Source organism: Desmodus rotundus, chromosome 3 (assembly GCF_022682495.2).
Source record: "Desmodus rotundus isolate HL8 chromosome 3, HLdesRot8A.1, whole genome shotgun sequence".
Taxonomy (NCBI): Eukaryota; Metazoa; Chordata; class Mammalia; order Chiroptera; family Phyllostomidae; genus Desmodus; species Desmodus rotundus.
The window spans coordinates 102,168,254-102,188,729 of record NC_071389.1 but is presented as its reverse complement, the minus strand read 5'-3'; the positions used below and the strand labels follow the sequence as shown (position 1 = coordinate 102,188,729).

Genomic DNA, 20,476 nt, shown 5'->3' with positions numbered 1-20,476 from the left:
CCATTATAGTTCTCTAAAAGGACATCTAGACATCCCGAACCACACAGTCCTGTAAGTGGTGGTCCAAGCTGTCCCTCCTCGCAGCATATAAAATGTAGCCTGCATCTGTGACTCACTCTTTTCATTGATGCCCCTGAGCCACCCCGGGACCTCCTGACTCTAAACTACTCTTGCTCAAAAATAACTTCCCTGCTCTCAATTCCAAGGGCCCCAGCCTCACCTGGGGTCAATCATGCATGGAATGCTGTCCCCGGCTCTGTGAAGTGGCTACCCCTCTCTGAGCCACCTTCCGACTACCCTCCAAAGGCAGCGTCTGCACCACATCACCACACTGCTCTCTACCTGAGCCAGCCCCAGTTCCTCAGAGTAACTCTGCTTCTCCACAACCCAGCTCTTCCCAAGACCTCCCACTTTTCCCTCTGGCTTTCCAGGTGCATATGCTCTTCCAGTCCAGCTGGTCCCCCTCACCACGCTGCATACCCCATACTTGTTCTTGGCCTAGGGTCTTTCTTACACTCTTTCCCAGACTCAAACATTCTTCCCTCTCACAGGCCGAACCAGACAATATATGGTCTGCCCAGTCTCTTGATGTAGCCTCTCCCAAGCCTTAACCTCCAATGGCCTGAAGGTGCTAAACTGTCATACTTCCTAAACTGTCATACTTCTGATGACTCGAGCTGAGCTAACTTTTCTGTCCTAACAGATCATCCGGGTTCTCCAAGGTCAAACTGAGGTTACAGTTGGGACTCAAACACCCAGCAAGTGATCCATGACTCCCCTCTCTGGTTGCTCACACTAACACATTAATCTCAAGATGTATTGAGTGCTTGCATGGCAACTTAAACTCATTACCCAATACGCCTCATAATGCACGCCTAGTTAAAAGCTTGTCCAGGTAATTACAATGACGGGGTGGGACCAACAAGAAGGAGGGGTTCCTGACAAACCAAAATCTGAAAGTGAGACTCAGAATCTGTGTTTTAGCAAAACTCATCCTGCACAGTGAACCACGCAGTACAAGTGACAGGTCTATAAAATCCTACTCAGTGTCCACATTATTGTAACGTAGACTTTTTCTTTGGTAGGGGAATTAGTAGTTCAGCATTTCTGCTCGTTGCCTGAACAGTGAAGTACTTGAGGGCAAAAGTTGGTAAGGACTGGCCGTTCTGCCCCACTACATATTACGTATGCACATATAATACAAAACATTTTGGGATAAAGTTCTTTTTAAAAGTGCTGACATTGTACAACTCCCTATACTAAAAACCATTAAATTGTACAATTTGAATTCTGTGGTATATGAATTATATCGCAACAAAACTACTAGTTAAAAAATACTAGTGGATTAAACAAAATGTATTGCTCCCCCAAACCAGAATAAGATGTACTCAATCTCCAGGTCTGACATACTCACAGGATGGGCCACAAGACACTGCTTCACGTGCACCAGCCCTGCAAACAGCTTGGAAGGCAAGAGGCATGAGGTGGAGCTGCTGAGGATCACGTTATCACCAATGATTTCATCTAACTGAGCAAAAATCTTCTTCTTCAGTTCCAGGTCTTCTGGGACACATTCCTGACAAAGACATACACAGGTCACTACTCACAACCCCTGTACTCAGGCCTTGAGCAACGCATCTCAAATGCTAGTCATTCCAAAACTGAACCAATTAGAAACACCACAAGCAACATTGAAGAAAAAACAAAAAGCTGTCCCCAAATATGGTAAATTTGCATAACTCTGGAAACTGACTGATGCCTATAAGTGAGCTGCATTCTCTAGTTCTGTGACCTAGCAATGCCACATCTCAGGATTTATCCAAAGAAATACAAAACACTAATTTAAAACGATAGATGCACCCGATGTTTGTTGCAGCATTATTTATGATAGCCAAGATATGGAAGCAACCTAGGTATCCAGCAATAAATGACAAAGAAGATGTGGTACAGATACACCATGGAATATCATGCAATAATAAAAAAGAATGAAATCTTGCCATTTGTGACAACATGGATGGACACAGAGGGTATTAAGTTAAGTGAAAGCAATCAGACAGAAAGACAAATACCATGATTTCACTTATATGTGGAATCTAATCATGAAAAGAATTAAATAAGCAAAACAAAAACAGACTCATAGATACAGAGGACAGACTGAGAGTTGCCAGATGGCAGGGCTGCTGGGTGGATGGGTGAAAAAGGTGAAGGGATTAAGAAGTATAAACTGATAGTTACAAAAGAGTCACGAGCACATGAAGTACAGCATAGGGAATACAGTCAATATTGTAGTAACTACGTATGGTGTCAGGTAAAGCTACAACTATTGAGGGGACCACTTCACAAGTTACATAAGTATGTACTGAAGTATGTAATCACTATGTTGTACACATGAAACATATAATATGGTATCTCAAATGTAATTGAAAAATAAATTTAAAAAAATAAAAATTCTCATGATAAAAAAGTCCTTCAACTACATGGGGCGGGTGAGTCTACAAACAGAACACACTCAGCACCTCAGGCAAAGTGCCGTGAACATCAGTGGTATCATCAGCACATTTTCCCCTATCTGTCATCTTCATAAAATGAACAAATGTGTTACATCTGTAATGCCCCAAATGCTTCTTGAGCACCTATAGCTCACTGGAAATCCTTTGGAAAAAACCTTTAACTAAAGAGCTAAAACTACTTGAATACGGGTTGGGAAAGAGGATAGAGACACAAATTTGGATTACATGTTGCAGATAACCACCATGCTGAAATTCTCATCATGTGCAAAGCTGAGGTGGGAGTGAGATGAGACTGTCAAACACCCGGTGCCAGCCCCCCTGAGGCATGTTCCTGGGATCAGGATGCCTGCGGTGGAGCCCTTCCTCAGAAGCAAGCAGCATAGAAGGGTGCTCGCTGCTTCAACCCTACAAGTACTAGAGGCATCTTTCTCTGCCTGCCACCAACAGCTCTGGGAAATCACACCAGGGCCATTCCATCCAAGGTGGTCCCCACTCACCTGGGGGAAACAGGCCCAGCAGGGAGACATGACTATTCCCAACACTCCCTGGTGAATTTAGGATCATGGTTCTCAGCATGTTTCACGACAATCAGAATCAAAATCAACACAGTGCTTGTTAAAATGCATATTCTCAGCACACCCTTCCCACCCCCACCCCTGCCAGACCTACTGAATCAGAGTCTCTGGGGGTGGGGCCCAGGCATCTGCATTTTTATCAAACATTCTGACAATTTTTTCCTAATGAAGTTTGAGAGCCACTATTCTGAGGTGTGGGTCCAAAGTATGGTGTGCTACCAAATACATCCTCAGGACTCTGTCCTCTCTCCTCCCCCATGCAGAACTAACCAAGTGTGCCCTGGTTAGTGTGGTAACACCGTGGTAGTAGAAATAGCATAAACAGTAGCAGATAACCAGAAGTGTGCACGAGTGGAAATGAAATACTGAAGTACTACTAGGAATTGTAACAGAACTTCCCTTAATCCCCAGCTGGTGTAGCTCAGTGAATTAAGCGTGGGTCTGTGAACCAACAGGTCGCCAGTTGATTCCCAGTAGGAGCACATGCCTGGGTTGTGGGCCAGGTCCCCCAGTAGGGGGCATGCAAGAGGCGCCCACACGCTGATGTTTCTTTCCCTTTCTTTCTCTTTCCCTTCCCCTCTGTCTAAAAATAAATAAATAAAATCTTCAAAAAAAAAAGAAATTGATTTTTAAATAAATTTCTCAAAAATAAAGAAAATATTTTTAGGCCTGATTTAATAATATGTAAGAGTTAATAATAATATCTAATGTTTTTAAAATCAGCGGTGTAAATATTATGACATGAATTCCATTTCTATATCATCTACCAGATTTTAAAATTTAACTCAAAGTGTAGGGCATCAATATTGTGTTTGTTTATACTTTTAAAAATATAATCAAACCATGTGAAATTTTATTAAGAACAAAAGGTCACACCAGCACCACATCTGAAAGACAGGGAAAATGTAGTCATTTAAGAACTGTAAAGCACATTGTGTTACATCCTCTTATCAAAAGGGAAAAAAGGCTACAGTAGCTGGCTGGTTGTATTGAGTAATTCCTGGATCAGTTAAGTGTGCAAGCTGGGTTAAGTTTAAATGGAGCCTTGTAGTAAAGCCAGAGAGTACGAATGATGCAGATACTGTGTAAGCTAATAAAAGGGCCCTTTGTAAATGGCTCTATTGTGAGCCCATCATGCAGCTTCTCCCCTGAAACTCTATGCCTTTCTTCAGATTGTTTGATTATCAAAGAGGTAAGAAAACTTGAACCAGAAGAAACCTAACCCTGCTTCAGTGAGTTATGTAAGGCGTTTTTTTTAACAGCACATTGGCTTAAAGTTTTGTTGTTGTATTTAATAGTAACCCAATTGTGGTCAATTTGCTGAGCCAGGGTTATGATGCCTCCCTCATCCATGTCAAATTCATTTCCACTCTTCACTGGGGAACTGACCCCCCTTGTCTGAGAACAGGAGTCTGACACACTGGTAATCAGGACCAATATCACTTGCAGTGATTATAAAGCTAAGAGAGGCTACAGGCATTCTCTCTGTCCTAAGGGGGCTAGGAGGAAAGGCAGGGAGAATATCAAGTGTGGTGGCTGACAGCCTAACAGCAAAGCAGCCTTGCTCTGTATAAACCACAGGAACGTGACCAGTGAGAACAACCCCCCAACCCCCATGCATTCTCAACTCAATAGTGTCTTTCAGGGTCCTTTCTAGAGAAACCACCAAATGCAAAGTATTAGCAAAAGCTCTATAACTATGGAAGGCAATTAGCTAGACTTTGCTTAATTAAACTCTAACAGCACTTTCAAAGCAATGACTCTTATTTGTGCTTTGTTTGTTCTGAGGTGGGAGGGAGATGATATGCTCATGCAAAACTCCTCTGGTGGCATGCTCCAATTTTGACAAACAACACAAAACCAAATTTTGTGGATGATGAAAAGATGGTATAACTTCCCAAATATCACATCAATTGGAGCTCACTCATGCCAGGCAGCATCAGATGGTTAAAAGGTGGGGCTGAGTTTAAACACTCTTTTTTCCCTTCCCATATTGAAAGGAACAAGTTGAATGATGGTATTATAGGTAATTACTTATATTATAAAAAGTAAATCATTTATAAATGTCCTGTTTTATTAGTAGTAAAGCTTACCTGTGACAGCACTCAGCTCATTAGGGCTGTTTCAGGAAAGCAGCAGGGAGGACCACAGTACGCCAGCCCTAGCTCGCTCCCAGAAAGGAAGTGCTGGATGAGAACTCCTGTCAGAGCTTTACCCACTTGCTGTGCAACAACATACATTTTCCAAAATAAATATTTTCATGGGCGAAATGAAATTTTATTGATTTTCTAAAAATCAACTCAGGCATTTTAGATAGGCATGCTGTTGCTAGAAAATCTACACTCACTAATGCAAAATATCTGGAAGCAATCTTCAGTGTGCTTTCCAGAAAGAAAGAAAAACTAAATTAGAAGACTTAGGACCAAAGGTATTTTACATGCAAAGAAGTCTATTAGCCGATTGCAGGGAGAAAGACATGGCAAGAAAATAAAACATGAGCTCAAATCCTGTTGTAGTCATGGCAAAGGGCAAGCCTTTTTCAAGTTGAAGGTGGAAGTGTTCCACATGATAAAGTCCGTCTGTCAGCACTAATTAAACCTCTGGCTTCAATCGGTCTAATCATCACCAGCAGTCTCTCGTCACTATTTCGTCCAAGAGTACAATCTTAAAAGTCTATCAGATTAATAGACTGTTATGACTATACTTCTTATGAGACGAACACCTTAACTACAAAAACAAAGGCAAATCTTGCTCTAGAAGGAAAAGTACGTGTTAAGGAAAAAGAAAGGGCAACAGCACAAGGTTTCAATATCACACACAATAAACTGCACTACGCCCTCACAAGGGGCCATTTATTTCCTTAAAAATCAAAATGAAGGTTTTTTTTTAAATCGCACATAATAGTCCTAAACAGAGTTCTACAACAATATAGAACAAATTATACCCAATCAAGACAGAAGTTGCCAAGGTTAAAATCAGTGTGGACTGAATTTGGGACATTACGTCCCCAGGCTCAGGTGTTAAGGTTAGCAGAATCACTGCGGTCTGCATTAAATAGCAGCTCTTCTTACTAAGGTGATACACTCTTTCTAGTTTCTGAAACAAAATGTTTGCACTAAAAAATATTCACTGTGGGAGTGGGGATGGGGGAGCAGGGGAGAATGAGGGGGGGAAAGGTGGGACAACTGAAATTGAATGATTTTTTTTATTTTTTAATATATTTATTGATTATGCTATTACAGTTGTCCCATTTCCCCCCCTTCACTCCACTCCATCCTGCCCACCCCCTCCCTCCCACATTCCCCCCCTATAGTTCATGTCCATGGGTCATACTTATAAGTTCTTTGGCTTCTACATTTCCTACACTATTCTTACCCTCCCCCTGTCTATTTTCCACCTATCATTTATGCTACTTATTCTCTGTACCTTTCCCCCCCTCTCCCCCTTCCACTACCCTGTTGATAACCCTCCATGTGATCTCCATCTCTATGGTTCTGTTCCTGTTCTAGTTGTTTGCTTAGTTTTCTTTTGTTTTGGTTTTAGGTGTGGTTGTTAATAACTGTGAGTTTGCTGTCATTTGTACTGTTCCTATTTTTTATCTTCTTTTTCTTAGATAAGTCCCTTTAACATTTCACATAATAAGGGCTTGGTGATGATGAACTCCTTGAACTTGACCTTATCTGAGCAGCACTTTATCTGCCCTTCCATTCCAAATGATAGCTTTGCTGGATAGAGCAATCTTGGATGTAGGTCCTTGCCTTTCATGACTTGGAATACTTCTTGCCAGCCCCTTCTTGCCCATAAGGTCTCTTTTAGGAAATCAGCTGACAGTCCTATGGGAACTCCTTTGTAGGTAACTGTGCCCTTCTCTCCTGCTGCTTGTAAGATTCTCTCCTTCTGTTTCATCTTGGGTAATGTAATTATGATGTGCCTTGGTGTGTTCCTCCTTGGGTCCAGCTTCTTTAGGACTCTCTGAGCTTCCTGGACTTCCTGGAAGTCTATTTCCTTTGCCAGATGAGGGAAGTTCTCCTTCATTATTTGTTCAAATAAGTTTTCAATTTGTTGCTCTTCCTCTTCTCCTTCTGGTACCCCTATAATTAGGATGTTGGAACATTTCAAGATGTCCTAGAGGTTCCTAAGCCTCTCCTCATTTTTTTGAATTGTTGTTTCTTCATTCTTTTCTGGTTGGATGTTTCTTTCTTCCTTCTGGTCCACACCATGATTTGAGTCCCACTCTCCTTCCCATCACTATTGGTTCCCTGTAGATTTTCCTTTGTTTCTCTTAGCATAGCCTTCATTTTTTCATCTAATTTGCGACCAAATTCAACCAGTTCTGTGAGCTTCCTAATTACCAGTGTTTTGAACTGTGCATCTGAAAGATTGGCTATCTCTTCGTCACTTAGTTGTATTTTTTCTGGAGCTTTAATCTGTTCTTTCATTTGGGCCATTTTTTTTTGTCTTGGTGCACCTGTTATGTAAAGGGGCAGAGCCTTAGGTGTTCACTGGGGCGGGGTAACACTTGTTGCTGCGCTGTGATGCTGTATGTGGGGGAGGGGCCAAGAGGGAGCAATGGCGCTTGCTCCACTCTCTGTTGGATTTCAGTCACTCCCTCCGCTACCCACAATCAAACTGAGCCTTTCTGGTGCTGGTTCCTGAGTGGGTGAGCTTGTGCATGCTCTAGGCCCCTGTGGGTCTCTCCAACGAACTCTCCTGTGAGGCTGGGAGTTTCTCCTGCTGCCGCCTCAACCCCCGTGGGTGTTTTCACTCAAAGGTTTGAGGCTTTACTTCCCCACACTGGAGCCCTGGGTTGCGTGGTCTGTTTCACTCCCCTGCTGGTCCTCCCGGTTTATCTACTCAAGAATGTGGGGCCCACTGCCCACCCCACTCCACAATCTACCACCTTGCTGGGTCCGCCAGCCACCACCTTGCCGAGTCCTCTCCGCCCCTCCTATCAGTCTGGATGAATGTTTCTTCTTTATCTCCTTGGTTGTTGGACTTCCATGCAGTTCAATTTTCTGTCAGTTCTGGTTGTTTTTTGTTTTTAAATTGTTGTTGTCCTTATTTTGGTTGTGCGAGGAGGCACAGTGTGTCTACCTATACCTCCATCTTAGCCGGAAGCTCATAAAAAATAATTTTAAAAGGTTCTTAACCATTAACAAGATAGACATATATATCTTGTTATATATATGTATATGTATATACATATGTATACACATGTATGTACATGCACACATATATACACATGTATGTATATACATAAATATATATGTATGTATGTATTTTAACTAAGAATAGAGGTTTTCAACATTAACTGGCTTACAAAGTTCAGCTACGAATGTTATAACTTTTTTAGAAGAAATTACGCTATTTTATTATTTTAAAAATAAAAATAATTATCTTTTAAATACATTTGTTTTATTTTGCTTTGACCATCAGACTTTACATTTGCCTCTTCCTGATTCCTTCTTATCCACTCAATCTCTCTTCCTTACCTATATCACTGAGGAGAACCACAATCTTTTATAATTGTTTCTATAGTAACAAGCACTCATTTCATTTTATTTTAAATTTGTATTCTTTTTACAAATGGAATTGAGTTGTTTTTCTGTAATGGTCCTTATGTGATCTTTTCTGTGTCAATGGTTGCTTAACACAAACACTTGTGTTAAATAACCAAGCCCTCAATTTCTAATGTAACTTTGGCCTGTGGCAATATAAAGTGAGTATACATTCATGGGGCCATATATAAATTATTGGGAATGTTATGCTTGCCCCTTCTTATCTACTAAACTTTCAGGAAACCACCAAGCAATATGCTCCCTGCCCGACACTGTATAAAGAGGCGTGTTCTGTTGTGCCTAGATTCTTAAATGAGTTTTCCCTACCCCACAAGCATGCAGTTTCCTAGGAAGTATCAAAGTAAAGATAAGGTGTGGTGGGATTACTACTTCAGTGACCAAGATTACCAGGCCACGTAAAACTTGTAAAAAGATGCTCAGAAACATCTCTGTTTAATAGCACTTCTGACATTTTACCTTCCACTCAGGAAAAAAAATCAGTAGGTAAATTTAGAAAGATAGTTAATATAAATGTATATATGTATTTGTTTGTTTATTTATTGGTTTGTCTAGTGTTTGTTTATTGAAAAGTGACTTTTGGCTTACAATAGAATTCAGGTAAAAAATAGCTCCTCATTAGATTTCCCCAACAGGCACCACGACAAATGTTTAAAAAGAAAAAAAGTAAATGTATATAACACTGAAAACAAAGGTGGTTAAACAAATTCATGTCTAATTTTTTTAGTTATGTGGAATAGGGGGTTTGCCGCAGTGGGAGAAACTCCCAGTCTCAGAGTCAGGAGGGTTGCCCTGCCTGAGCAAAAGCCAAAGGCCCTGCCCCATTACAACCTATCAGCTGTGCCAAGGCAAAGAAATATGGTCAAATGAAAGAACAGAGCAAAACCTCAGAAAGAGAGCTAAACAATGAGGAGATAGCCAACCTGTCTGATGGAGAATTTAAAGCCCCGGTAATCAAAATGCTCACAGAACTGGTTAAGTTTGGTCAAAAAATGAAAGAACAAATGAAAGATACCCAGAATGAAATAAAGCAAAATATTAAGGGAACCAAAAGTGACAGGAAGGAAACCAGGACTCAAAGCAACAATTTGGAACAAAAGGAAGAAATAAACACCCATCCAGAAGGAAAGGAAGAAATGAGATTTCAAAAAAATGAAGAGAGGCTTAGGAACCTCTGGGACAACTTGAAATGTTCCAATATCTGAATTATAGGGATGCCAGAAGAAGAAGAACAGCAAAAAATTGAAAACTTATTTGAAAAATAATGAAGGAAAACTTCCCCAATCTGGCAAAGGAAAAGACTTCCAGGGTGTCCAGGAAGCCCAGAGAGTCCCAAAGAAGTTGGACCCAAGGAGGAACACACCAAGGCACATCATCATTAAGTTACCCAAGATTAAAGATAAGGAGAGAATCTTAAAAGCAGCAAGAGAAAAGGAGAAGTTACCTACAAAGGAGTTCCCATAAGAATATCAGCTGATTTCTCAAAAGAAACCTTGCAGGCAAGAAGGGGCTGGAAAGAAGTATTTGAAGTCGTGAAAGGCAAGAACCTACATCCAATATTACTCTGTCCAGCAAAGCTATCATTTACAATGGAAGGGCAGATAAAGTGGTTCCCAAGTAAGGTGAAATTAAAGGAGTTCATCATCACAAGCCCTTATTATATGAAATGTTAAAGGGACTTATCTAAGAAAAGGAAGATCAAAAATATAAATAGTAAAATGACAACAAACTCACAACTATCAACAAATGAACCTAAAAAAATGAAAGAAAAACAACGAAAACAAAAACTAAGCGAACAACTAGAACAGGAACAGAATCAGAGAAATCGATATCACATGGGTGATTTTCATTGGGGAGGGGGAAGGGAGGAATCGGAGGAAAAGGTACAGGGAAAAAGAAGCATAATTGGTAGGCATTAAATAGATGGGGAGAGGTCAAAAATGGCATAGGAAACAGAGAACTCAAAGAACTTTATATGTACTACCCATGGACATTAACTAAGGCGGGGGCATGCTGGAGGATTGGGGGGGCAGAGCGGAGGGGGCATGGAGGGAGAAAAATTGAAAAAACTGTAATAGCATAGTCAATAAAATACACTTTAAAAATGATGTTAAAAAATAAATAACTATGAGCCCCCCCTCCCAAAATATATAGTGTGTACGCTAATAAGAATTTCTCCAATTAAATTGATAGAAACTTCCCTCCTCAAATACTGGATAACTCCATATAAAACAAATCATCCATTTAAACGAATAGCTGAGCTCTCAGTTAAGTAAGGAAAATCATCAGGTGAAATAAACAAAGAGGCTCAAAGTCAGTGCCGTAGCAGAGTGATGTTGGGATGCTTCAGTAGTCTGGAAAGAGGGTTCAAATGTCCTCAGAATGAGATGTAACCATGAGCTGGAGGATTAGGAATTTGGAATCAAGCCCCTTATGATAAAACTGAGACCTTCAAAAGGCTATATTTTCAATGAACTCTTGGACTAGTTTAAACAATAAAACAGCCCATCTGCTGAGGACAGGGAAGCTTGTCTTGATCAGGGCTCCCACTGGGGAGAACTTAGAGTGGAATGAAAGGTAAACTAATTTGAGAATTCATATTCATGAGCCTGAAATTCATCCAAGTTTGGGGTTTAAAATTACACTAAACATATGGTCTGGACACTCCCAAGGTGAAAAAGTAACATAAAAATTGCTCCCAGGCTAGCAATAAGCCTGGTAGATGAAAACTCAAAAAAACTGGAAGAATACTTGCTGAAAGAGACCTCACCTTTCTTTGGATTCACAAATAAAGAGCCCCACTCAAGAAAATACACAACCCTAAATTATGAAACATATGAAACCATCTAGATAAAACAAAGACCAAGATCAGGTAACAAACACCAAACCTTCAAAAAAACTGAAAAAAGGAGTGTATAATAGAATAAGTATGTTTTAATTAATTAAAAGTAAAAGAAAGGAGAATTGACTTGGGGTGGAAACAGACAATATAGTGTACAGATGACATATTATGGAATTGTGCGACCAAAACCTGTATAATTTTGTAAACCAGGGTCACCCCCCAATAAACTCAATGAAAAGCGAAAAAATAAAACAATCTCAAAAAATGAAATTAAACCAAAAAAAACACCCCAAAAACGAAGTATAAGAAAGGAATAAAACCCAGAAATACCAAGTTGATTTTTAAAAGCATTAACTAGAAGGTTTAGAAATTGGAATTAAAAATAAAATTACTAAACACATTAAGGATAGTATAAACACAGCTGAAGAGAAAATTAATAAACTAGAAGACACAGATAAGGAAAATATCCAGAATATAGAAAAACAAAATATATTAAAAAAAATTTGACAAATCATCAAAGAGAATCAGACAAATACAGCACTGCATAATATTTTAACATCTCTCTCTTGGTTATTGATTTAAAAAATCAGTACAGGGAAGAAATAAACAACACACTTAATAAGCTTGATCTACTGGACAAATATAGAAGAGTCTTGCATCCAAAAACTGAAAAATACACATTATTTTCAAGCACAAATGGAATACTTATAAAATGCACATATGTAGTAAATTATAATGCAGGTTTCAATAGTTACAAAAGACTCATATCATATAAGTAATTTCCTCTACTACAATGTAATCAAGCCAAAAATAAACAAAAAGTTACCTTATAGACTTAGAAAATTGAAAATTAACTTCTAAATCGTTCATGAGACAAAACGAAATCCTTATGGAAATTAAAATACACTCAGAACAGAGGAGTAATGAAGTATTGCATATCAAAATTTGTGGGGTGCAATTTAAACAGTTCTTGAACAGAGATTTATTTTTCAATTTTTTAAGAAAAACAGACTCAAATATCTTAATATTTGAGAGCATCCAATTTAAGAAATCAAACATAGAAAAGAGTCTAAAGAAAATAAAAAGGTGATTATAAAGAAAACAGAAGTCAATAAAATAAAATATAGGTCAAGTACAGAGAATCAGTATCAAAATTAGTTCTTTTTTTTTTTAAATTTTTTATTGTTATTCAATTACAGTTGTGTGCCTTTTCTCCCCATCCCTCCACCCCACCCCATCCAAACCCCCCTCCCTTCAAAATTAGTTCTTTAAAAAGACTTGTGACATTGGCTAACCTCTGGAGAAGTGTCTTCTACCCAGTCACTAAGAAATGGAGTTCCTCAAAGCTCAGTCCCAGGTACTCTTCTCCTCTGGCCCTATACAGGCATACCTTGCGGACATGGTGGGTTCAGTTCTAGACCACCACAATAAAGTAAGTATTGCAATAAAGCAAGTCACACAAATTTTTTGGTATCCCATTGCATTTAAAAATTACGTCTATACTATACTGTAGTCTATTAACTATGCAATAGCATTATGTCTAAAAAGCAATGTAAAAAATGCTTTATTGCTAAAAAATGTAAACCATCATCTGAGACTTTAGCAAGTCAGAATCTTTTTGCTGGTGGAGGTTCTTACCTTCAATTTGCAGGGGGGGAAAAAGCAGTATCTGTGAGGCACAATAAAATGAGGTATGCCTATATTGTCTCCCTATGAAGTACCAACTAAGCCCACAGCTTAAATCACTGATCTATACACTCAACTCACATTTATTTCTCCTTCTCAGACTACCTTCATGTACTTTTTTCACAGGAACCTCAAATTTATCTAATCTGGTTCCCTCTTCTAGTGCCAGCTCGCATGTAAATTTGCCAGTATAAAAAGAAGAACCTCAGATCCTCCAGAGCCATCACCAGCCTGCACTGCACCCCAGTGACGGGCTAGCGTTTTGTGGTAGCTTTCTTCACAGCACAGTCCACCGATATGAGGTTTACCTGGAGAAGGACTGGAAATACAGGTTCTTGAGCTGTCATTTTCAACAAGTTCCTTGGGTAACTAGAATGCACATAGATTTTTGGTAAGCCTCTGTTTAATTTAATGGTGTGTTTCCTTTTCCTCCCCTCTGTTCCCCCATCCCCCCACCCTGCTCCTAAAAGTAATACAGAGATATGGTGAACAATAAAAAAGAGAAATAATCTGTAAAAAAAAAGAAGAAGAACCTAAATACTCTATTAATCTAATGCTCTATGGGAAAATAGCATCATAATTAAAGTCCCCTGCTCACAAAGTCAGTATGTTTACCCTAGTTAAGTCTCATTATTTTGTGAAATGTTTCTAAAATACCAAATTTGTGTGATAAAATATTTATCATCAGCAATGTTAGGTTTTAATAGTCTAACACTAAGTAACTAAAAGCCATTGAAAAATTTTAGTATATAAGTAGAAACTATAAAAAAAATCAAATGAAAATTCAACAACTAGAATATATAATTAAGAAATTTTAAAGATGAACTTAAAAGCAGATAAGACTTAGCTGAAGAAATTTACATTTGGAAGAAACATCAGGATAAAATATTCAGACAAAGAAATAGAAAATACAGAGAAGAGGTTAGGAAAAACACATGGAAATGCTAAAAAGTTCTGACATACAGGAAGTGCAATCCCAGAAAGGAGCAAGTGGGATGTGGGGGGAGGAGGTGAGAGAGAGAGAGAGGGGCAATATACAAAGAGATAGTCAATTTCCAAAATTGATTGAAGAATTTTGTAAAGTGATTATAATAATATGGACATCCAAAGAATGAGATACTGCAATCATTAAAGCAACCAAGCCTATTTTTTAAATATTTAATGAAATAGGAAAGTACATAAGACCTGAAGTGAATAAAAAATAACAGTCCTCATTATAATTTTATAATAAATATACATTAAAATACTGGAAGAAAATATACACAGTAGTAATAGAAACTTAATTTTTGAGCATAAGCATACTAATAATTTTCTTAATTTTAAAAAATTTTCTAATTTTCTATATTTACCATGAATTACTTGTACAATCAGAAGAACGTTGATTATTGAAAGCAGGATATGATTCTATATTACAGTAAGATTAAAATTATGTCAAAATATGTATCTAAAAAAGAAAATATGTACATAAAAGTACTACAGTATTATAATCTTAGAGTGATGGGATTAAAACTGATTTTTTTCTATTTTTCAAGTTTTTTACATTAATGTTAAGGCAGGGCAATGTTTACGGACAGTGTCAATAACTATAAAGAAGCTGAGATTTTGCCCTATTAGCAAGCTGTTACATAGATGCTCTCGGAGCACACAAGGCTCAACACCAAAGGAGGGTAGGACCAAGGGTGGGAGGTGGGGATGGCTGGGGTCGTGGGGAGCGGTTGGGGGAAAATGGAGACAACTGTACTTGGACAACAATAAAAAATAAGAAAAAATAATGTTGTTTCCTAATTGTTAATCAAATTAATAAATGCACATTAAATGGTATTAAAAGTTATAAGAATAGCCTTGTTTTAACTGAGCACATTTTAACTCCCAGGCCTGCTCCTATGAAGCGATCACCCATGCGTATTTTTTCTTTTGGTATTTACCCCATTTTTTCTAAATGTATGTTTTAGAAACATTTCATAATTTATTGATTTTGAACATTAGCAATTAACCTACTGTGATAATAAATACAGATTTAACTCTTTAGTAAAAAAAAAAAAAGAATAAAGTAAAACTCTATACCAGTCCTAAACTTCCAGTCTAAGAAAGGAAAAGTTTCCTTCCCACTGAAGATTTTGAAGGGTTTCTCTAGCTAGCCACTAACTATCCCAAAATTAAAGGCTCTAATCAATACAAAACTTATCTTGGCAAAACAGTTAATGAGAACACACAACCTACCAATAGGTATGTGTTCAGTGAGAACCTTTAGATCAACAAAATTGCAATCCTTCCAATTTAAAAAACAAAACAAACCTGAAACCATGAGTCACAGCTTTAACTTAAAGAGAGATGAGTCCTAGTTGAAAAACTGAGAGCCTAGGCATGAGGACCATCTGCAGGCAGCTTTTGTCACCCTATTACTGGTCATCAGTTGCTAGTTTACCCTTTCTACTCACTGGGGATACTACTTCCCTCAACAAAGAAGATCCCCTCTTCACTCAAATACTGAAAGGACAGCAAAGAGTACCAATCAGAGAAGGGATTTTTCCCCTAATTTTACCCACTTTTCTATGTCATTTTATTAGGAATTTTAAAAAGGAAAGATTTACTGAAAACCACTTGGTGGAAGAAGTAGTGAAGTAGCAGCCATGCTCATCTGTATACAGCTTCAAGAAACATAGCCTATAGTTTTGTGTGTCTCACAGTACTAACTTATGCATTATTTTTGGCTAATTAAAGACCTCTAAGAAGCCAGCTCAAAGGCAGAGCCAGCTAGCCTGGTTAAAAATGTCTACACATCTATCCATTGTTTAATCTAACAACAGTGTCAGAAAAATTCCTTGATACTCCTGTAATAAGCTAGTTCAATATTGCTTACTAAGTACTAAAAAGAAATAAGTCCTTCCTTTGTGACAGAATAATTTTATAATCTAATTTAAATATTTTTAGCAATCATTTCTTTTAAGTGTACATTTTTACCAAAAGATTTAACCAGCAACTGAAATTTTCTGCTCCATGATGCAACAGTTTCTGGTGCTACAGACAGATAAGACAGGATTCTGCCCAGCGCAGGAGAGCTGACAGACAATCCTGCAAGACCCACTAATTTTCCAATCCCTTAAGACTAGTTTCAGTAGACATAAAGTTCTCAAAGGTCAAAAGTCCACAGGAAAAATCTAAGGGAAATAACTGGATATAATTGTGGTTCAACATCTAATTCCTTCATATGTGATACAAATACATTCTAGTTCACTGAAGTGACTGCAGACAACAGCACAAAAACCTGCCATTACAGAAAACCCATGGTAGTTGGGGGAAGAGAACTGGGAAAGGAGCAGGAATAGACATCCTTCCTCAGAAGAGCCAGGGGTACTGAGAAGGCCACATTCTCAAGCCACAGTGCAGCAGTCCCTGCCTAAGACTATTATTTTTATTGTTTTATTTTTTAAACTTTTTTTATTGTTCAAGTACAGTTGTCTCCATTTTCCCCTACCACTCCCCCTCACCGCAGTGATCTCCACTTCCCACCCTTGATCCTAACCCCCTTTGGTTTTGTCCCTGTGTCCTTCATACATGTTCCTGACAACCCTTCCCCCTTTTCCCCCTTTATCAGAACCACATGGAAAGGCCTGCCACTTCTCCCATCACCAGGCTACCACATATTAAGTTAACAAGTAACAGAAAAATAAATGCTTCTGGGAGAGAGTCGGAATGAAAATATGGGAAGAGGTCTTCTCTGAGGGCAGTGAGAAGTGAAGACAAAAAGCTGAGGGTGGAGCAGATACTGAAGGAAAAACATCCTATGGTCACTGATCCTCATCTTAAACACAAGGCATTGTCAGAGGAATTTGAAACCTGCCCTATACCAAGACTAACCACAACAATTCACAAACCTTAAATCTTGCCTAACTTCAAACTAGATTAAGTCAAATCCCCACATTAAAGGCCTAGCATCAGGAAAGGCACGCCAAATCCCAGCGTAAAAACTGTTTACCTCTGCATCTACTGTCCTACTCAACACACCTGGCTTTCAAAAACAAGACATTGTGAGGAATCCAAAAAGAGCACACACCCAAGAGACAAATCAGTCATCAGAAGCAGACTCAGGAGTGACCCAAGTGATGGCATGATTTGACAATGAATTTAACATAACTATGATTAATATGTCAAAGACTCTAATGAAAAAGTGGACAACATGCAAAACCACATGGGTAATTTCAGCAGAGAAATGGAAAGCATAAGAAAGTATTAAAGAGAACACTAAAAACGAAAAACAAACTAACAGAGATGAATGCCTCTGACTGGCTCATCAGTAATCTCAAAACAGCTGAGGAGAGAATCAGTGATCCTAAACATTATTCAGTGGGAATCATCCTGAATAATGAAACAAAAGGCAAAAAGACCAAGAGGAACACACAGAGCATCCAAAACCTGTAGGAACACTATCAAATGGCTTAACACATGTCATTGGAACCCCAGAAGCAGAGGAAACATAAAATAGGGCAGAAGACAAATTAAGGAAATAATGGCTGAGAATATGCCAAAACTAATGAAAGTCAAACAGAAAGCTCAGAGAACATGACCTCCTTCCCTCCAAATCCACACACATTGATGTCTATTTTATTCAAAATGCTGGAATTGCTGAAGACAGGGAAGTATTACAGGCAACCAAGACAAAAATGTCACATAATATATACAGGAACAAAGGTAAGAATTACAAAAGACTTTCTGGGAGAGATAATGCAAGATAGAAGATAAATAGAGTTAACTGAAAATAAAAAGTGCTGTAAGAATTTTTTTTAATCTGTATTCAAGAATATGTTTCTTGATTTTGAAGCAAGAGGAAGGGAAGGAGAGAGAGAGAGAGAGGAACATCCATGTAAGAGAGAAACATCGATCAGATGCCTCCCATATGCACCTAGACCAGGGACCAAACTGCAACTTAGGTATATGCCCTGACCAGGCACCAAACCTGCAATACTTTGGTATTCAGGGATAACACTCCAATTAAGTGAGACACCTGGCTTCTGAAATAAATTTTAAAGAAAAGTCTGTGGACAGAAGGAAAAAAATACCAGATAGAATATTGGATCTACACATAAAAATGAAGAATACTGGAAATAGAATAAGTGAAGATATAATGGTTTTTGTTTTCAATTACTCAAAAATATAACTGCATATTGAAAGCAAAAATTATAGTAATTCACCATAATGGATTACATGAATTGATTTTCAAATGTTGAACAAGCCTTGAATATATAAGATAAATCCCATTTGGTCATGGTGTATTATACTTTTTATATCTCTTTGGATATGATTGCTAATATTATATTGAGGATTTTTGCATCTATGTTGATGAGAGAGAGAAATTAGTCTATAGTTTTCTTGTAATGTCTTTGTCCAGTTTTGGTATTAAGAGTAATACTGGACTCATATAGTGAGGTTGAAGTATTCCTTCTGCTTCTATCCTCTGAGATTGAAGAGAATTGGTATAATTTCTTACCTGAATGGTTGGAAGAATTCACCAATAAATTCATCTGGCCCCAGTGATTTCTTTTATTTTTTTTTATGTTATTGTTATTCAATTACAGTTGTATGCCTTTTCTTTTAAAGAAGGTTATTAATTATCAATTCAAGTTCTTTAATAAATGTAGGCTTAGTCACATCATCTATTTCTTCTTGTGTGAGTTTTGGCAGATTTTGTCTTCTAAGGAATTGGTCTCTTTCATCTAAGTTAGCAAGTTTGTGGGCACAGAATTGTTCATAGTACTCCTTCTTTATTCTTTTAATGTCCATAGGATCTGGAGTGGAGTCCTTCTTTCACTTCTGACATTAGTGATTTCTGCCCTCTCTTTTTTCTTTAGTTAGTCTGCTAGAGGCTTATCAACTTTACTGACCCTTTCAAAGAGCAAACTTTTGGTTCCACTGATTTTCTCTGTGGATTTCCTGTTTTCAATTTCACTGATTTGTGCTCTAATTCCTATTTCTTTTCTTCTGCTTACTTTGGATTTAACTTGTTCTTCTTTTTCCAGTTTCCTAAAGTAGACACTTACATAGTCAATTTCAGATATTCTTTTCTAACACGTGCACTCCTCTAAGCACTGCCTTCACTGCATCCCCCAAGTTTCAATAAGTTGTGTCTCCCATTTTCATTTAATTTAAAATACTTTTAAATTTCACTTGAGATGTCTTCTTGGCTCCATGTGTTATTTAGAGGTGTGTTGTTTATTCTCCACATATGTGGGGATTTCCTGGTTAGCCTTTTGTTATTGATTTCTAACTTAATTTCATTGTAACCTGAGAGCAGACAATGAATAATTTCTATTCTTTTAATTTTGTGAAAGTGTGTTATTTATGTGACCTACCTTGATAAATGTTCTCTATGAGCTTGAGAAAATGTGCATTCTTTCATAGCAATACAGGCCTACATGAAAAAGATAGAAACATTTCAAACAAACAACCTAACCCTACACCTTCAAGAACTGGAGGAACAACAACAAAGACAGCCCAGAGCAAGCAGAAGGAAGGAAATAACCAAGATCAGAGCAGAGTTAAATGACATAGAGACTAAAAGCACAATTCTAAGGATCAATGAATCCAGCACCTGGTTCTTTGAAAAGATAAACAAAATCGACAAGCCTTTAAGTAGGCTCATCAAAACAAAAAGAGAGAGGATCCAAATAAACACAATTAGAAATGAAAGAGGAGAGATGACAACTGATACCACAGAAATACAAAGGATTGTAAGAAATTACTATGAAGAACTGTATGCCAAGAAATTTGAAAACCTAGATGAAATGGACACATTTCTAGAAAAATATAATCTTCCAAAACTGAATGAAGAAGCAGCAGAAAACCTGAACAGACCAATAACAGCAGACGAAATTGAAGCAGTCATCAAAAAACTCCCAACACACAAAAGCCCTGGACCAGATGGTTTCACAGGAGAATTCTACAAAGCATTTAAGGAAGAGCTAACCCCTATCCTCCTCCACAGACTATTCGAAAAAATGGAAACTGATGGAAAACTGCCAAACTCTTTTTATGAAGCCAGCATCATCCTAATCCCAAAAGCAGATAAAGACACAAGGAAGAAAGAAAACTTCAGGCCAATATCATTGATGAACATAGATGCTAAAATTCTCAACAAAATATTGGCAAACCGCATCCAGCAATACATTAAAAAGATCATACACCATGACCAAGTGGGATTCATCCCAGGGATGCAAGGATGGCACAATATTCGCAAATCAATAAACATAATACATCACATCAACAACAGCAAAGACAAAAATCACATGATCA

The 20,476-nt window shown here is 38.0% G+C and overlaps 1 protein-coding gene across 4 annotated transcripts in view; it reads right to left on the bottom strand.

The window, feature by feature from the left end:
• CRYL1 (crystallin lambda 1) overlaps positions 1-20,476 on the bottom strand; it is a 147,353-nt gene that overhangs the window by 34,162 nt on the left and 92,715 nt on the right. For all 4 annotated transcript variants that reach the window (XM_045188098.3, XM_045188096.3, XM_045188099.3 and 1 more), the window contains exon 4: positions 1,415-1,576. In XM_045188098.3, coding sequence (XP_045044033.2) covers positions 1,415-1,576 — 162 coding nt within the window. The remainder of the gene's footprint in view (positions 1-1,414; positions 1,577-20,476) is intronic.